General features: G+C 42.8%; 1 protein-coding gene across 1 annotated transcript; it reads right to left on the reverse strand.

Annotated features, from left to right (window-relative positions):
* Positions 1–3,710: 3,710 nt before the first annotated feature.
* On the reverse strand, positions 3,711–5,283 carry LOC145428194 (uncharacterized). Its single transcript, XM_080299996.1, has 5 exons — positions 4,891–5,283; positions 4,708–4,800; positions 4,460–4,621; positions 4,194–4,268; positions 3,711–3,994 (listed from the first exon to the last, which is right to left on the reverse strand). The coding sequence occupies exons 1-5, from the start codon at positions 5,026–5,028 to the stop codon at positions 3,887–3,889; spliced, it is 576 nt and encodes a 191-aa protein (XP_080156122.1). The 5' UTR covers positions 5,029–5,283; the 3' UTR covers positions 3,711–3,886.
* Positions 5,284–17,607: the final 12,324 nt, after the last annotated feature.

Below are 17,607 nucleotides of genomic sequence, written 5' to 3' on the forward strand. Positions count from 1 at the left end.
GACAGTGTTGGCATTATTTATAAAATGATAATGCTATATGGTGATTCCAAATGTCTCATAGTGATGTCACATTTGACCTGGGTGGGCGATTCTTCTTAAAAGGGGCCACATGACAAACCTGAGTTGCGTTGAAAGTGAAGTTTGCAGTATATTAACAGGGATTACTGATTTCTAGTTCATTTTAACTGTTCCAGTCTGTCTCAGGCGTGAACAAGGGCTCTAAAATCTGGTTGAAGGTCCCACCCGATGGTTGCTGGCATAGAATCCAGCCCCTTCTTTAAGGTTTTCAAAGACATTTCATCCAGGAAGCTTGTTCAGTTCAAAACTAAAAGGTGGAGAGTCCCAGGCCCAGACTTCAGTCCCAGACTGAAGAAGTATCTGTCTTCAACAAATGAAAGAAGTCCAGTCGCGTCCTTTCCAAGCTCCATACATTCACACTGTCATCTTTGCCCTCAGCAAACAGACAAAGTTGTCACGTCTGCATTGTGTGCTGTGAATAAATAAAGCTTTGGACATACTAACCATGAACATCATTACAGCCACACACAGAGACAGCACACTCATAGAGAAAAGCAGCCATCTTTGAATGCAAACAGGTGAGTCTGCAGATGGATGAGAGAAAAAGATGACTGAAGAAGAAAATGCATCATGGGAATCCCCGGCAGCCTACACCTACTGCAGCATGACCAAGGATTCAGGGTCACCTGGTCCAGCCCTAACTATATGCTTTAGCAAAAAGGAAAGTTTGAAGCCTAATCTTGAAAGTAGAGATAGTGTCTGTCTCAGCTGTAGATCAATATCAGAAGAACGTGAAGCTCCAACTTCATGGTTCTGAGCTAAGCTGAAAAAGTGCTCAGTAACCAAGATTAGAAAACTGACCTCAGACCCTGTCTCAGCAGGATCTGGACCCGAGGTAGAGACCGTTTGTGTGTCAGCCTGGGTGTTCTTTTAGCCTGATCTTTGGACACAAACCGCTTGGAAGCCTCTGACCTGAAGTCAGCTGAAGGTTTGTGGTGGCATGTCTGGATGTGAACGCTCGTGCCTCAGGTAAGAGCTCGGTATAATAAGAAAACCACAACCTGTCAGCAGACGATTACCTGATGAGACTGTAATCACAGCCAACGCGCTGACTCAGCAGCGCTTCATTCATTCATCAGGAATGTTTGTGATGATGCTTCAGATGTTCATAAACTAAAATAGATACAAGGTCATTGTTGCAGAGCCAAAACCTGCTGTCACTGATTGTGACCTGGAGCCAGTTCATCACACAGGGTTCAGTCCCAGAGAAGCTCAGCGAGGCCGTGAAATCCATAGACGTTCAATTCATCTCTCGAAATAAGACACACAACTACAACATGGGAAAAGACCCAGGGAAACCCTGAAAGCCATAAATTTCACACCCGAGCCTCAACTCTGATGTCAGAGGAGGCTGAGGGATGATGTGACTGAGTAGGTGGAGATACTGTGTCACTTTGCCCTCTGCATATCCTCCTTCACTACATCCATCAACCTCCTCTGAGGTCTTCCTCCTGTCCTCCTGTCTGGCAGCCCCATCTTCATCCTTTTTCCAGTAAATCCACTCTCCCTCGTCTGCACATGTGCAAACCATGTCAGCCTTTCTAACTTTGTCTCCAAGCCATCCATCACAGCGGGTCACACCTCTGTCTTTAAACCTTCCTCTCACTCTAGTCACAAAAGGTTAAAAATCAGCTTGCTCACCATCAGCTTCACCTGAAAGCTCCAGTCAAAGCTCACAACAGTTTCACTGGAAACATCTCAGATGATACTTCTGCTTCTGATGTCATTACTGTTACTACTACCAAAATTACTTCTGCTCATAATCAGTAAAGTGATCCTGATCTTTGGATATGAGCCGATCAGTGTGATGGCAGTTACAGTGGGGCAAAAAAGTATTTAGTCAGCCACCGATTGTGCAAGTTCCCCCACCTAAAATGATGACAGAGGTCAGTAATTTGCACCAGGAACTCATCATCTGTATAAAAGACACCTGTCCACAGCCTCAAACAGTCAGACTCCAAACTCCGCCTTGGCCAAGACCAAAGAGCTTTCGAAGGACACCAGGAAAAGTATTGTAGACCTGCACCAGACTGGGAAGAGTGAATCTACAATAGGCAAGCAGCTTGGTGTGAAAAAATCAACTGTGGGAGCAATCATCAGAAAATGGAAGACATACAAGACCACTGATAATCTCCCTCGATCTGGGGCTCCACGCAAGATCTCATCCCGTGGGGTCAAAATGATCATGAGAACGGTGAGCAAAGATCCCAGAACCACACGGGGGGACCTGGTGAATGACCTGCAGAGAGCTGGGACCAAAGTAACAAAGGTCACCATCAGTAACACACTACAACGGCAGGGAATCAAATCCCGCAGTGCCAGACGTGTTCCGCTGCTGAAGCCAGTGCATGTCCAGGCCCGTCTGAAGTTTGCCAGAGAGCACATGGATGATACAGCAGAGGATTGGGAGAATGTCATGTGGTCAGATGAAACCAAAGTAGAACTTTTTGGTGTAAACTCAACTCGTCGTGTTTGGAGGAAGAAGAATACTGAGTTGCATCCCAAGAACACCATACCTACTGTGAAGCATGGGGGTGGAAACATCATGCTATGGGGCTGTTTTTCTGCCAAGGGGACAGGACGACTGATCCGTGTTAAGGACAGAATGAATGGGGCCATGTATCGTGAGATTTTGAGCCAAAACCTCCTTCCATCAGTGAGAACTTTGAAGATGAAACGAGGCTGGGTCTTCCAACATGACAATGATCCAAAACACACCGCCCGGGCAACAAAGAAGTGGCTCCGTAAGAAGCATTTGAAAGTCCTGGAGTGGCCTAGCCAGTCTCCAGACCTCAACCCCATAGAAAATCTGTGGCGGGAGTTGAAAGTCCGTGTTGCTCGGCGACAGCCCCAAAACATCACTGCTCTCGAGAAGATCTGCATGGAGGAATGGGCCAAAATACCAGCTACTGTGTGTGCAAACCTGGTAAAGACCTATAGTAAACGTTTGACCTCTGTTATTGCCAACAAAGGTTATGTTACAAAGTATTGAGTTGTATTTTTGTTATTGACCAAATACTTATTTTCCACCCTGATTTACGAATAAATTCTTTACAAATCCTACCATGTGGATTCATGGATTTTTTTTTCACATTCTGTCTCTCACAGTTGAAGTGTACCTCTGGTGCAAATTACTGACCTCTGTCATCATTTTAGGTGGGGGAACTTGCACAATCGGTGGCTGACTAAATACTTTTTTGCCCCACTGTAGTTCACTTTCACTGTTTTTCATGTGCTGCTGGTGATGCTTCCAGTGACCACACGGAGGCTCGCTCAGAAATACCAAAATAATGACATCACACCGGCGCTCACAGCCTCAGCACATCCTTTCTACTCCTCCCTGTGATGCGTTCGTGGTGCAGACGTAGAGCTGAGGTCGCTGTACTTCAGCTTCATATGAAAAGCATAGACTGTTTTAAAATCAGGCACACAACTCATGCTGAGCGTGTTCCAGTCAGCCATAAAGAGCATCAGAGCGGCAGCGCAGGTCAGCTGATCAGAGCCTCACGTTCATTCATTTCAAAGTTCTTGTTTTACCCTCGCTGCACTCCTACATCTGATATTACAGACCCTGCCAAACCCCGGTTTAACCCAGACTTATAAAAATAATAATAATAATGAAAAGAAGAGAGTGCATTTTTTGATGCTTTATTCTGATGAAATGAAACATTTGAACAATAAAAAATAAGAAAAAATGAAATCAGAAAAAGTACAAAAACAATAAATAATAAATACATATAAATAAATAAAGGTATAAATAAAATATATGATTATCAGTACTCCTTGGTGGGCGTGGCAAAGGATTTTTTCATTGGGCGTGGCTCCAGTTGAAGCAGGACCTGTGTATCTGCTGGGTGGACTTTAGGACCCAGATCACATCTCTCCTCAGAGCCTCCCAACCACACGCTGCACTGTCCTGTGAGACACGACAATATACGCACACTCAGCTCTCATTGGTCCACACACAGTGACTCAAACATGTCATTTATTAAGACGAAGCTTTAATAAAATCTTTAATAATTTTATATCGTTCATTTGATGTTGAATTGATTTAATAAAAATATATTTATTACTCGTGACGTTTTATGAATCAGACTGCAGAGATCAATTTTTACCTGCTGCTCAATGACTGCTGTGACGTTACTGAAGTACGACGACAGCAGACCTGATGCTTCCTCGTCCGAGGGCAGCTGCGGAGACACGGACCGTCAAATCACAGCAACAGGAGGCTGGTTCTACAGGGACAAGTTCTACACAGGCTGATTCTACATAGGCTGGTTTTACAGAGACCATCAGACCTTAGACCAGTTCTACAGAAACTACAGATTACAGAGACCACAATGACTGAGGCGGTTCTACTGAGATGGGCTCTGGTACTCACACAGCGACCCTCATCCTGCAGACGGTCCTGCAGGGTGAAGAATTCTTCGAGTTTCTTCTCGTCCCAGTTGACTCCGCCATCTCCCACAGGTAGCTCGTGTTCCTCGTACGTCAGCCACATGCCTTCGAGTAACTTGTAGACGACCCACAGTACTCGGGGACACTGAGGTGGGCCAATGAGAAATCAGGTCATATCCAGACATAGAAAACAAAGCTCTATGAGAGCCGACAGGCCACGGTGAAGTTTACCTGAGATCGATTGGCTGCAGTGGTGGGGAGGGTGGAGTCTGGAAAGGAGATATTGGCGTTGACTGGCCGGCAGTGGAGAGGAAATTTCGGTCCCTACAGGACAAACAGGAATCACTAAATTTTTATGGACAGATGACCGACTAACAGCAGCTGATGTTAAGGTCTGAGGGTTTCCGTTCCTACCGTGGCGTTGAGTAGATGGTGGGCTCCCGTAACCACTCTTCCTGTCAGAGGACGGCACCGCGGCGTTGGCTTGGCAACCAGCATCATCTGGAGACCAAAGAGCGGCAAGAGAATGAGGAGGACGGTGGAGGGCGCCATGAGAGCCGAGCGGGTCCTTGTCTGGTCTGAGGTGTGTGCTGTGTGAGCCGGCAGGTAACCTGGAACAGAGAGAAGCAGATGGGCTGGATGTCAGCACATCAGCCAATGAGAGGACATCTACCTGTGTGACTCACTCACAAACCACTAAGAATCTGATTGAAAGCACAACCTGGACCCTCTACTGCCAGGTGAGTCACTAGAGGAGTGGTGTAAAGCTCATTAACAGGTATTTATGAAAAAAACAACAACATCGGTGAGTAGTTAGACGTGTCCGCATATTTATGGTCATATCTTTGGTTTCAGATACGTAAAACATCCCAAACAGTTTCCCTGACGCTTACTACCCATCTAAATGCCTGAAACGGGATGTGACATCACAGCTCTGAGAGAAGTAAAGGTAGCTACAGTCACCAAAGCTGAACTCTGACCTGTTAGCGATCGGCCGGACTGATACCGGGCGCTTTGAGCGAATGGTATTTGTAGTGTGCCGAGGTGACGTGTCGCTCGCTCAGCTCCTATCAGACATAAAAACACAACACTCTTTCCAGTCAGCAGGTTTTCCCGCCGCGCCTCGGAGCGTTGGTGGAATTATTCGTCAGAGCTACGAGACCCGATCGGGCGCCAACCGTCAGCTGACGTTCTCGTCTCGCATCATGAGTGGAAAATTCACGTTCTGACTCTAATGAAGAAGAAAAGTCCTGAAAGTCAATGAGTCACTTATCTGAAGCTTTGGCCCTGAAATGAAACTTAAAGCGCCTTCGTTAGCGCCTTACTGCTAATCATCAGGGGCTTTTAATCACCGGCACAGAGGGACCCGAAGCCAAATTGTTCAAAATGCAACTTCATTCAACAGCACAGAGCTCGCAGGCAGCCAGGGCATAACGCTAAAAAGTCTTCAAACTTTATTAAAACCCTCAAAACCTCTTTTAAATCTTCTAACTAATTAGGAACAAAATCATTATAAATTTGAGTTTTACTTGGTATTTTTTGAAGGATCGGGGGTTTTTTTTGGCACTGATGATGTAGAGCTCTGAAACCCTGTGACACAAAAATGTTTCATATTTGCCACATTTCTGTTTCACAAGGTTAAAAACCAGCTGATGTTTATCCAAACTGCAGACTTCATTCATCAAATTACAAATAAAGCTGTCGCAGACATAAATGATCAAAGATTTTAGGAAACAGTAACTGAAAGTTCAACAGCTGACTGAGCAATAGAAAATCAATAATGGCATCAGGTTTCAAGCTGTTGTTCTAATGAAATATGTTTAATCCAGAAGTCTGAGGATTAATCTGAGGATATCAATAAAGCCCACAGCTGATCTAAAACTGCTTCAGTGCTTTGATATCTGAGTCGAGACACTCACCGTTGGCAGGGGTGCTGCAGGGTTGGAGGTGTTGGAGGTGTCGGAGGTCTGCGCTGATCTGGTTCTTCCTCTGGTGGTTGTTGTGGTTCTGATGAGAGTCTGTGTTATGTTGTGGTTTAAATAAAGCTTCATCCTGGAAAGCAGTAAATGAAACTCTGATGCATTCAACAAAAATTAAACATTTCTAAGAACTTCTGGAAATTTCCCAACCTCAGGCCCCACTGCATCCTGGCCACCCCCTCAGGGTGCGAGGTGGCGCGCGAGCCTTCGCTTTGCAACTGCTGACTCAACATGGTAAGAAATCCAGCAACAGCAGAGATGCACAAAACATATGGAAACATTGACGGTCAAAAGTTTATGGACAGCTGACGTCAGCTACATGTGTCGTCAGCTGGAGGCCCCAGACACTTTAATGAAGTGCTCCGTGTCTCAAAGAGCACTTTCAAAAAGTAATCACATTACTGCAGTAACACTTCAGTGTGCAGTGTCAAAGCAAAAAGTTTTCAAATGGGCAGAAGAATCAAAAGCTCTGATGTGATGTTAGCTCCACAAGATCATTACTGTTCACTCAAACTAAGACTTGATGTGAACATGTTTTTAACTACACTAAAATAACATTAAAAGTTTTAAAAACAATGAAACTCAATGAAACGATTTTATAAACTTGGAAAACTATATCAATAAAATCTACACAAAGGAGAAACAGAAGCAAACTCACAAACTGTAAATATGTCAGCTGCTTCATTAGTTTATTTGATTTTGAAACAAACTGTGACAGAAGTGTGCAGCTGGTTAAAGTGCAACAATAATTATGTTCAAGTCTTATAAAAACTAGAACTACTTCAGTTGAAACTTAAATGAAAAACTACAAAATAAACAAAACTACAGAATTAAATACACTTTTAAAATAATGATGTAAATGAACGAGGTAACAAGTCAAACAAGTCAAAAATAAAAGTACTAATCTGTAGCCTGATGTCATCAAAGCAGATACATATTAGACAAACACAGACCTTTGTAATTACTTATTGTTCATTTTCTCTTATATGTTGTTTTTGCTGGTGAAATACTTAAAAAACTGACCAAGTATTGAGAATCAGCTCATTATTGCCCCAAAAAACTCAGTTTGGTTTAAACTGCGAGCTATCGAACCTGCCAGGAAAAATCTGTAGTTAATTTACTGTTACACAGTCAACCAGCTGGTGTTAGGACTATTCTGTATCCTGCAGTTTTTCTCCTCACTTTTCTGTCCTTGTGTGTGTGTGTCCTGTAAAACTCCTCCAGTGGTCAGTCAGTTATAAACTCAAAAATAAAGTGCACTGTCATCGCCTGATTCTGATTGGATGATTGGAATGCTGACTCCTCATTAAACACAAAAGTTTGTGAACATCTGAGTTTTGCCGAAAGTCAAAAGTAAGGAGATAAAATACAGATCAAAGGTTGGATGATCGATGGATGGATGGTCGATGGGTGGATGGTCGATGGATGGATGGTCGATGGGTGGATGGTTGTTTTATTTTGGTGGTTTCACTTTGGTTTTGTTGATGCTTTGTGCTGAATTTGAATCGGAGACGCAGTTCAGAGATGTGCTGTTTGAAGCGATTGCTCTGTAATGATCCATGTTTCTCATTCAGAAAATAAAGGATTAATATGCAGTTTGTAGTTTTTCATGAAACAAACAAACACTTTGATTTCCTGCTGCTTGTTCCCTTTGAGTCACATGGAAACAATGATGTCTCTTGTAGTTTCTCAGTAAGTGTTCATGGACAGAACTGTCCTCGTCCTTGTGTTTGCGTCTATGAATCAAAGTAAAACCTGTGAGTTTCGTCACAGGAAGCGGTTTAACGCTTCAGTTTATGTTTACAGAGAAGAAGAGAGAGCAGCAGAGAGGCAGGAAGTGCAGCTTCAGTCACATTTAGACAGAAAAGAAAGAAGGAAGGAAGTGTGGAGCTCCTCTGTGGAGAAATGAGATCTCGGCGAGTGTTTCGTTTTCCACTTCAGCTTCGACGAGTCGCTCAGTGTCACCAAGCGCGGGGCGAGTGACGCTGAAACTGAAGCGAGCTGCAGAGTCAGAGCGACACTGAGCCGAGGCCGAGGCAGCTTTTACCCTAAAGTACTCGAATGACTGATTCTGCTTCCAGCCGCAGGAAGTTTGCGCTTCATCGGAAAGCTCCCATCACATGTTACCGATGATCAGCAGTGTGTTTAAACATGAAACACGATGTGCTGTTTCTGATAGAATAGAATTGAATAGCCCTTTCATGTCTTTAATGAGTTGTGGGTCCTCCACACTAACTGTGCAGGGATAAGACATAAACGTAGACAGATGATGCACACACATCTGAGTCCTCTCTGCACCTAAAGATGATCTACTGACAGTAGAATCAGTTTTCACCTGTTTGATGCCTGACGAATTATTAAAGTGATTAAAAATTAACCTTTAAGACTGAAAAAACTGACCTGAAACACACAGGTCACCATCCCTGACCCCTGACCCCTGAGGGTGACCCCACTGCTCTGATGCCAAACTAACTGCAGCTGCCTTTGAGCGGCTCATCTGCGAGCCATTCTCAGACTAACATGAACTCTGTGCAACATTAATCTGTTCCTCATTAAATATGCTGCCTCCCAGTCCCTCCCACATGTGAGCAATAATTAAAGACTTTTTCATTTTAACGCAATAAAAATAATGCAACATTCGGGTCGTTCTGCCTGCAAAACTCAATACACTGACATAACACCAGAGATGGGCAGTAACGGATTACATTACTGTAATCTGATTACTTTATTCAAGTAACGTATCGAGTGCAGCGAGAGGATGAGCGTGCAGCGTTTAAAGCGTGGAAGTACTGACCTTACTTTGAGTTTGATTCCATAAAAAGTGACAAAAACATTAGTGTATTATTATTATTAACCTTTATTTAACCAGGAAAAGTCCCATTGAGATTAAAAACCTCTTTTGCAAGGGAGTCCTGGCCAAGAGGCGACAACACGTTGAAATTACAAAGTTACATACATATTATAAATAACAATTACATTTTAAAAACATTTTTCTCTGGCTCTCTCAATCTGGACTTAAAAGCATTTAATGTGTCCGCTGTGCGTGGGAAGAAAACTTCTTTTTACAGTGAAAAAACCCCTAAACTTACAAACAAGCACCGAGTAGCTACGACGTAATGGGAAACTCACAGAGAAACTCGTGGATTCTTCCACTGACCGCGGCACACCTGCACCAGGGTAACCCTCCGCCTACCCTGCTCCTGCTTTACAGGTGAAAATAGAGCAACAGGACCGCTGAGTCTTTGACTTTATTTATTTTCTGCTGTGTTTTACTTGCATCTATTTGAAAGACTGAGTGTAAACACACAAAATATTTTATTTTATGTGCTGGAATGTGCAGAAAATAGGTTTAAATGTTAAACTAATTTCTTCCAGTCAGAGAATGTTGCAGATAATTAAATCTTTGCTTGATGCATAAAGTTAAAAGATTAAAACTAATAAAACAAGTTTTAAAAAGACACTTTTCCATTTGATTACATTTTGTATGATGGATTATGTAGAAAAAGTAGAATTGGGCTGAAAGATCTATCACTTTATCACCTCTTGTTAAAGAAAATGTTCTAAAACACTTCTTCAGTAAAGACTCAGAGAAGAGAAACACACAGAACTTCTTGCTAGCAAGGGCAGCCTCCAGACTGAGACTCGCCCTGAGCACTGCCCCTGGTTTTTATTTTATACTCCATTGAACGTGTGTGTGTGTGTGTGTGTGTCCTGCTGATCAAAGGGTCATAAAAGGTACATCCTTGGTCAGGAGAAGGGTGAGGAAGTCCAGCAGTTAAAGCACTTAGACTAAAACAAACGTAACTACGTTAATCCTGCCATAAAACAATAAAACAAGGTACGATCTCTCCCATGCTCCCAGGATGTGGGGGTGCATTCCTGGGGTGCACGCCAAGCCTGCAGCCTGCTAGAGATCACACACAATTGATTATATGCCTCTAAGGATACATGGTTGAATATTTCCTAATACAAATCACTACATGCAGTATTCTACCATATGCAAACTTATATCACTAAAAAGATTATACTGACTACTAAACACAATTTCCTCTTGACACCTCTTCAGGTTGTAAATCGTGTTTTTAAAAGTAACTAAGTAACTAAGTAATTAATTACTTTTGAAAATAAGTAATCAGTAAAGTAACTGGATTACTTTTTTGGGGAAGTAATCAGTAATTAGTTACTGAAGTAACTTGACCAACACTGCATAACACGCAGACCTTCAAAGTAAAACAGGAAACACGCTGACTGAACTCAAGATACGTAAACTTAACACAGAACACACGGAAGTCAACAACAAAAGCTAAGAACTAGAACTCTGGAAATATTACAGAACTAAGCAGCTAGAAATACAAGGACAGAAACCAAAACACCAACAGCAACAACCATGAACAACAAATAACCAAGAAACACAAAGCACGTGGTCACCGACCCAGGACCGTGACAGAAAACACACAGACCCACAACACTGAACAACAGGAGGTGAAAAAGGTTTCCTGATGGTCGGGTGAGAGTTTGGAAGCACGTTCCATCCTGCCTGTATCAGCACCCAGGCTGCTGGTTTGATGGCGTGGGCTTAGACCACGGTTAGACCACGGTTAGACCACGGTTAGACCACGTCTGTCCCGTTATGATCCTTCTGAGATTTGGTCATAAAGCTCCACGTCTCAAAGCTCAGATCATCTCAGACCGAGTTCCTGAACGTGCCGCTGCACTCGGATGGCCTCCACCGTCACAGATCTCAGTCCAACACAGCAGCTTTGGGAAGTGGAGGGTCGTGATGATGTCACGATGATGTCATGTCAACATGGCTCATAATCTCTGAGAAAGGTCGCCAACAGCTTGAAGAATCTGAGTCGTGAAGCGGCTCTGATGAAAAAAAAGTCCAGCTCGGTAGACTAAGAAGCGTAGATGAGCCGCAGGGAGGCAAAGACTGAGACACACAGTTTCACAGTTGTCTATCAGGTATTTCCGTAATCTACTGATTAATCATTATCTGATAAAGTAACACGATAAGGGGGTTTAGCTCAGTGCGTCGAGCTGTCTCCCTTCTCTCTCTGCCCTGCTCTCCTGTCCTCTCTTCATCAAATAAAGCTGACAAAGGCCAAATAAAGTATTTTTTAAAAGTAACCAGATAAGAAAGACTTCTGTCTTATTCACGAGAAGTGAGAAAACGTGGGAGTTTTAAAATGAACTCTCTTTGGTTCCACCTCGTATGTCTGTTTCTTAATAGTTTAACTGCAGATAAAACTTCACCTTTATGGGCCATTTTAAAATCGTATTCTTGTTGTTCCCTAACTGGACGTATGGGATGAAACAAACGTTGAGAGCCGTCTCGAGTGCCCTGAGCACATTTCGATGTTGGGGGTTAAGGGTGAGACTTGGGTGGTCCGCTGTTACCAAGCATGACATGGGACCCCAGATCTTTAGAAGTAAGTTAGGGGAGAGACTCACCCACTTGGGATGCTATTGGTCCATTCAGTGGGCGTTATTAGCAGCAATGTTACCGATAACACCCGAAGTGGGTGGAAAATGTTACAGGGCAGGATGCAGTGAGGAGGGGGACCTTACAGTTTTACACACCCTGTTTCTCTACACAGTTTGTGATTCCAGTAAAATATCCCAGTTTATACTATTACGCTCTGTTTTTTATTGTTTTTTATTATATAGGATCAAATTTTGATGCCACTCTTGTGCACAAGCAGGATTTTAATGTCTGGATTGTCTTTTGTTTAGACCTGCGAACGACAATGGATGGATTTAATGTATGACCTTTGGCCCTTTTCACAGATTGTTTTGTATGTCTTGCATAATTTTATACAACATTGTTGAGGTTTATTGTTTTCTTGTGTACAGACATCTGTCTTTTTAACCTTTGGCGCCCTCTAGGGGTTCAAAGAGTCAGGTGTTGGCTGATGGTGAGCCTGCCTATCAAACCCTGATGAAGACGGTTCCCTCTAAACTGAGCGCGGGAGCAATCGCGAATCAGCGAAATAAAATAAATACACGTATTTACTTTAATTCCATTTCGGGCTGGATTTTTTTTTGTGTGCGCAGCGCAGATTTTCTGTGTGGGGAGACCATGTCAGCAGTGTGCGATTGCTCACGCGCTCAGTTTAGAGGGAACATACCTTGAAGGCAATGTTCCCTCTAATGTTTCATGTGTCTGAGCAATCGCGCAAACTCCCTGAGCGGACACTTGGACCACTGTGAGCAACAGCAGGCGTGGTCATTGTGGTCACGCCAGCACCGAATCCATCCAAGTTGCATGTTTCTTAAAATAATGAAATTACAGCATTTACATTTATGTTAGACGACTTTTAATTAACTGCTTTATCCCACTTACAATGAAATTTTTTTAAACAATTGTTCATGACCTGTGCAGCATGTTAACACTATTGGAAGGAAAAATAACTTGAACTCCAATTTTGAAAACACAACTTTCCTTTTTTTTAAAATAAAGCTCTGACTTGTATTATGAGTCTGTGGTCTGGGAGAGAGTCTGTAACTCTGTCTGCAACATACAGTAAATAATGACCAATGTTGGGCAATTAATTATATAGTTACTTCTTCAAAAAAAGTAACTGAATTATGCAAACCACAAAGTTTTTTGCAGCTGTTTACCTAAAAATGCAGCCAAGGCGATTTTTAAATAAACATTTCAAACTATTTACAGAACAATCAGCTGTTCTGCATCAAATCTGATGCCACACAAATTATTTGTGCCGCTCCAAAAAATAATTTCTGTCCACTATGAGATGAAGGAGAACAACAGCCTGATACCTGCAGGCCTGACAGCAGCAGATGTGTCACTGCTGTAACACCTGTAACACTCAGCAGTCGCCTCATTGTTCTGACACACAACAAAACTATTGACTACACTACACACTGACTACACAAGATTTGCACTAAACGTCGCAAATTTTTCACATCTCAAAACACCGCCGTCACTCCTACCCCCCTCCCCAGGCGGAGAGTGCTTTCGCCTTTCGAGCGTTTTCCTTATAAAACGCCGTTTTTACCGTTTCTTCCCGCAGTAAATATAAACAACGACAGTATTCAGGAAGAAAAACAAACATTACAGATATTTTATCATAGCTCTGGTTTTACGTCCGATCAACACAATTTAAAAACTGGTATAAAGTCCACACTTTGTCCGTCAGTTGTTCCGTCTGTCCTGCTCACATCTCCAATGGTTGTACACGTTGTCATTAACGTGGCTTCACTCCACATCAGCTTTGCTCGCTAAAACACCGGTGTCGGCACATAAGGACGCTGTCAGAGCCTGTCAACCGCGTTGATTAGCTGCGTATATACGAATGTGAATCGCATCATTGGCTGGACTATGGGATAAGGTGGCATCGTTCTAATCCCATACAGGAGCAGCCAGTCTCTTACTGACTAACACTGCAGAACAGAATTGTTAACGTTTTAATTTTAACTTCAATTCAGGCTCGATTTTTATGTGCACAGCGCAGATTTTCTGTGCGCAGAGACCGTGCCAGCAGTGCGCAATTTCACACGCGTGCAGCTTAGAGGGAACATTGCTTGGAGGGTGTTTGGTCTGTTGCTGAACTGTTCCATGACTAAACTTGCTGGATGATCTTAAACAGATCTGACCGATGAGCAGCTGCTGGTTCAGCCTTTAGAGCCTGGCAGCGTTTTCTGATGGGCTGTGTGAGTGTGTACACAGACTCCATGTTAAACGATGGCAGCAGCATCGTCACTGCTTGTGGCATACCCACCAAATGTCACCATATTACCAGCCGACAAGGGGAGGTCCACTGTTGTCCTGAACTCAACTGTATGCAGGACTTCCAAAAATCCATAAAGGAGTCGCACTCTCCCTCTTCACGTGCACACTGTTAGAGCTCTGCCTTGTTTCAAATACAACGAGGGTTTCTACAGACACAAACATGGCTGTGCCATGGGTCCCTGGTGTCTCCTATTGTAGCCAACCTTTACATGGAGGAAGTGGGAAGAAAGGCTCTTGGCTCCGGGACAGCGCCGAGCTACTGGTACAGATGTGCTGATAACACCTGGGTCAAAAGTAGAATCCTTCACTGCTCACATTAACTCTGTGGATGGAAACAAAGTTCACCAGGAAGACACAAAGATAACTGTTTGCTGTTTCTGGACTGCGATGTGTGCACTGAGGAGAATGGAAACCTCAACATTAAGTTTACTGGTTTACGTTTCCTCTGTGCCAAAAGGGAAAGAAAAAGGAACACACACGTAGAGAAAGCTCTTCATACATATACAAATAAAGACCATTTACCATAAAACCAATCACAGCAGGAAATCTTTCCTTCCTGTGGATATCTCTGTACAGCGCCTTTATCCAAAGCACAGAGGAAGGGTGCAATAGCTGAAAAAATTGTAATCGTGATAGCTGTAACTAGCTGAGATGGCTGGGTCAAGAGATGGCTTTTTAAGTCATGGTGTAAGTTGAAGGCCTGTGGTGTGCAGCTCATTAGTAGAGAATGGTAGGGCCGCTTAAAGACTGAAATATTAAGTGCTTTGCTAGACTCCAGCAGCTGATGCAGAGCGTGCTGATCTGCTGAAACACTTCAAGAAAAGCTTTTAGAAGGACGGCAGCTCGAGCTGACCACACACTGTATTTGAGGAGGCTGACAGTTCACTGAAAATATAGCTGTTGACTTTAGATATATTTTGTGGTTTTATTGTTTTTATTGTAAAGACATAGTTTTAGAACTACTAACCTGGGTAACCAGGGTGCCTGCTGCCTCTTTGGCCTGTCAGAGCTTTCTCAGAACACATGGGCTTCTCCTGCTCTTTGTAAAGACTGGTTTTAAAACTAGACAAGGCTGAAGTCTCTTTGCTGCAGTCAGTCTGAAGTAAATTCAGATGATAAATACAAAGTTTATAATGTTTAGTTTGCATATAAAAAACAAAAGCCCCTTACCTTGCGAGTCTTGATGAGACTCACAAGTTTGATTCTATTCATCTGGATGTTTTCGTCATCATCAGGTGACTTCTTCAGTCTCAGCTGACTGCAGGTTTCACCAGGATTATAAACAGGACATTTACACAGTGACTGACACTAGCACCACTGAATGAACAATGAGGAGCAGTGAGGTGCTCATTAATATGCAAATTGTCATGACCACAGATTAGTGATCATGAGATGGGGCTTATCTTGTGAGGAACATCATAAAGAAACAGAAGTTCAAGTTCAAATTTTATGAGCCACATGCAGTGGCAGGTTGAAGGGGAAGGGGGATCAGTGAGTGCTTATCAGTGCAAGTGTATGTGCGTGTCCATAGTTCAGCTGAGACAGTGTCCTTCGCCCTGCCAGGCTAAGTAAACAGTCTTCCAGCCAACCCAGGTGGCCTTGCATGGAGTGGGAAGAACAGTCAACACACAGTTGTTATCAGGGAGTTTTGTTCGGCTCCAGCCTTGAGCCCACAGCTGGCGCCGAAGGGACAGCCGCATTATGATGTTGATTATTCTTTTATGCGAACAACTCATGAGAATTTCAAAGCTGCTCTTTAACACTCCAACACTGGTGTCTCCATCTCCCGGTGGAGAGACCAGCTTCTCCATGATGGTATCAAACTTGCGCTCCGTGGTCTTGTCATTCTTGTGCTCAGAGAGCCGATTCTGAGAACTCACGACTGCAGTCAGCTGCTCCACGATGTGATCCAACTTTCGCTCACAGATGTTATTCTGAGTGAACTTCTCCTTGATGTAATCAAATTTACGCTCAGAGGTGTTATTCTGAGTGTAACTGTCCCTGAGACAGTTAAAATAAAGTTGGTTATTTTGTGTTTCTGTGATAGATTCATGCTTAATTTAGTTCATTTATTTATAAGAGTAAGATGATAAACGTGTAACATTAATTTAAAAAAAACATGTCTAAAATATGTGATTACAAAATATGGGTTTGTTAAATATGTAAAGTGCTGTAAAGTTTGTATGAGGTAAAGTTTGTAATTGTCACATGACCAGAGTTTGGTTGAGAGCACAATCACGGCATTGTGGAGCTAGCATGGATACATGGCTACAGATGCATCTACAGCCTCAGCGTTAATGTTATTCTGCATGTGGTCCAAGAGGCGCACACGGTATGGTTTCATGTATATTGTTTGTATAATGTTGCATACGTGTTCTACACTGGTAATGAGAGGACATTTTTGTGATATCCATTATTGTGCATTTTTCTGTTCTGCTTGTACAAGACTGTTTATGGACACTGATATGAGAGACTGATAAGCTCAAAACATTTATGTTGTGTACTTTGTGTTTCTTCAGTTTTCACGGTGTCTGAAGACAATAAGAGTGAGAGAGAGAGAGAAATAAATTTCCGAAGACATCAGTATGATGCGTGGCCATTCTTTGTTGGACCCCTGTAGTTACAGTGAAAACGTACCGCCAACGTGGCTGGAAGTTCGACGTTAGAAGCAATGCATGTTCCAGAATAAGAAAGGAAGAAACCTTCTTGACAGCGCAGTGTGTGTGGTTCGAGAACACAGCGGAAAAGAGGCTTGCAAACTTAAAAAGAGGAAACACCATTATTGGCGCTTTGGACGGCAACGACCACGACTTCACCAATAGAGGGCGACATTGACCATCATAAACTACAGCTCTGCCGCTGCACATAGCAAGAACTGTAAAATCCCTGGCGGTCTTCAAGGAAAAGATAACGGCTCTTCAGTCAGCGCCAGGTTGGGCTGTGATATATCCACAACTTCATGGAGAGGTTTGGAGTTTGGAGAGGTCTATTAAAATAATAATTTATTTTGTTTAAGAAAGGTACTGAGTTAAAGGTAACCAACCTGTTATTATAGCCAAAGTGTTCCCTTTTATATTACAAGTGGTGTTGTTTAAAGTGTTCTAAAAATGTTTAAGAGTTCAACTTAAAAGTAGAATAACAAGGGGTGTAGTTAAGCAAATTGTTGCAAGAATCAGATTGTACTGAGAATTGTATATTTGCCAGGATCGCATGTACATATAGCAACAACTTGTTTATGCAGCAGGTTTGCTGAAACATGTACAATGTCAGTAAACACAGAAAAATCACATATTGAAGAATGCAGAGAACAAATTGATTCCCTTAAGGAAGAGCTAAGTAGATTGAATGAACAATTGAAATTACACACTGATGATGTCGAAAGAGAGAAATTGGAGT

This window comes from Astatotilapia calliptera, chromosome 4 (assembly GCF_964374335.1).
Source record: "Astatotilapia calliptera chromosome 4, fAstCal68.1, whole genome shotgun sequence".
Lineage (NCBI taxonomy): Eukaryota > Metazoa > Chordata > Actinopteri > Cichliformes > Cichlidae > Astatotilapia > Astatotilapia calliptera.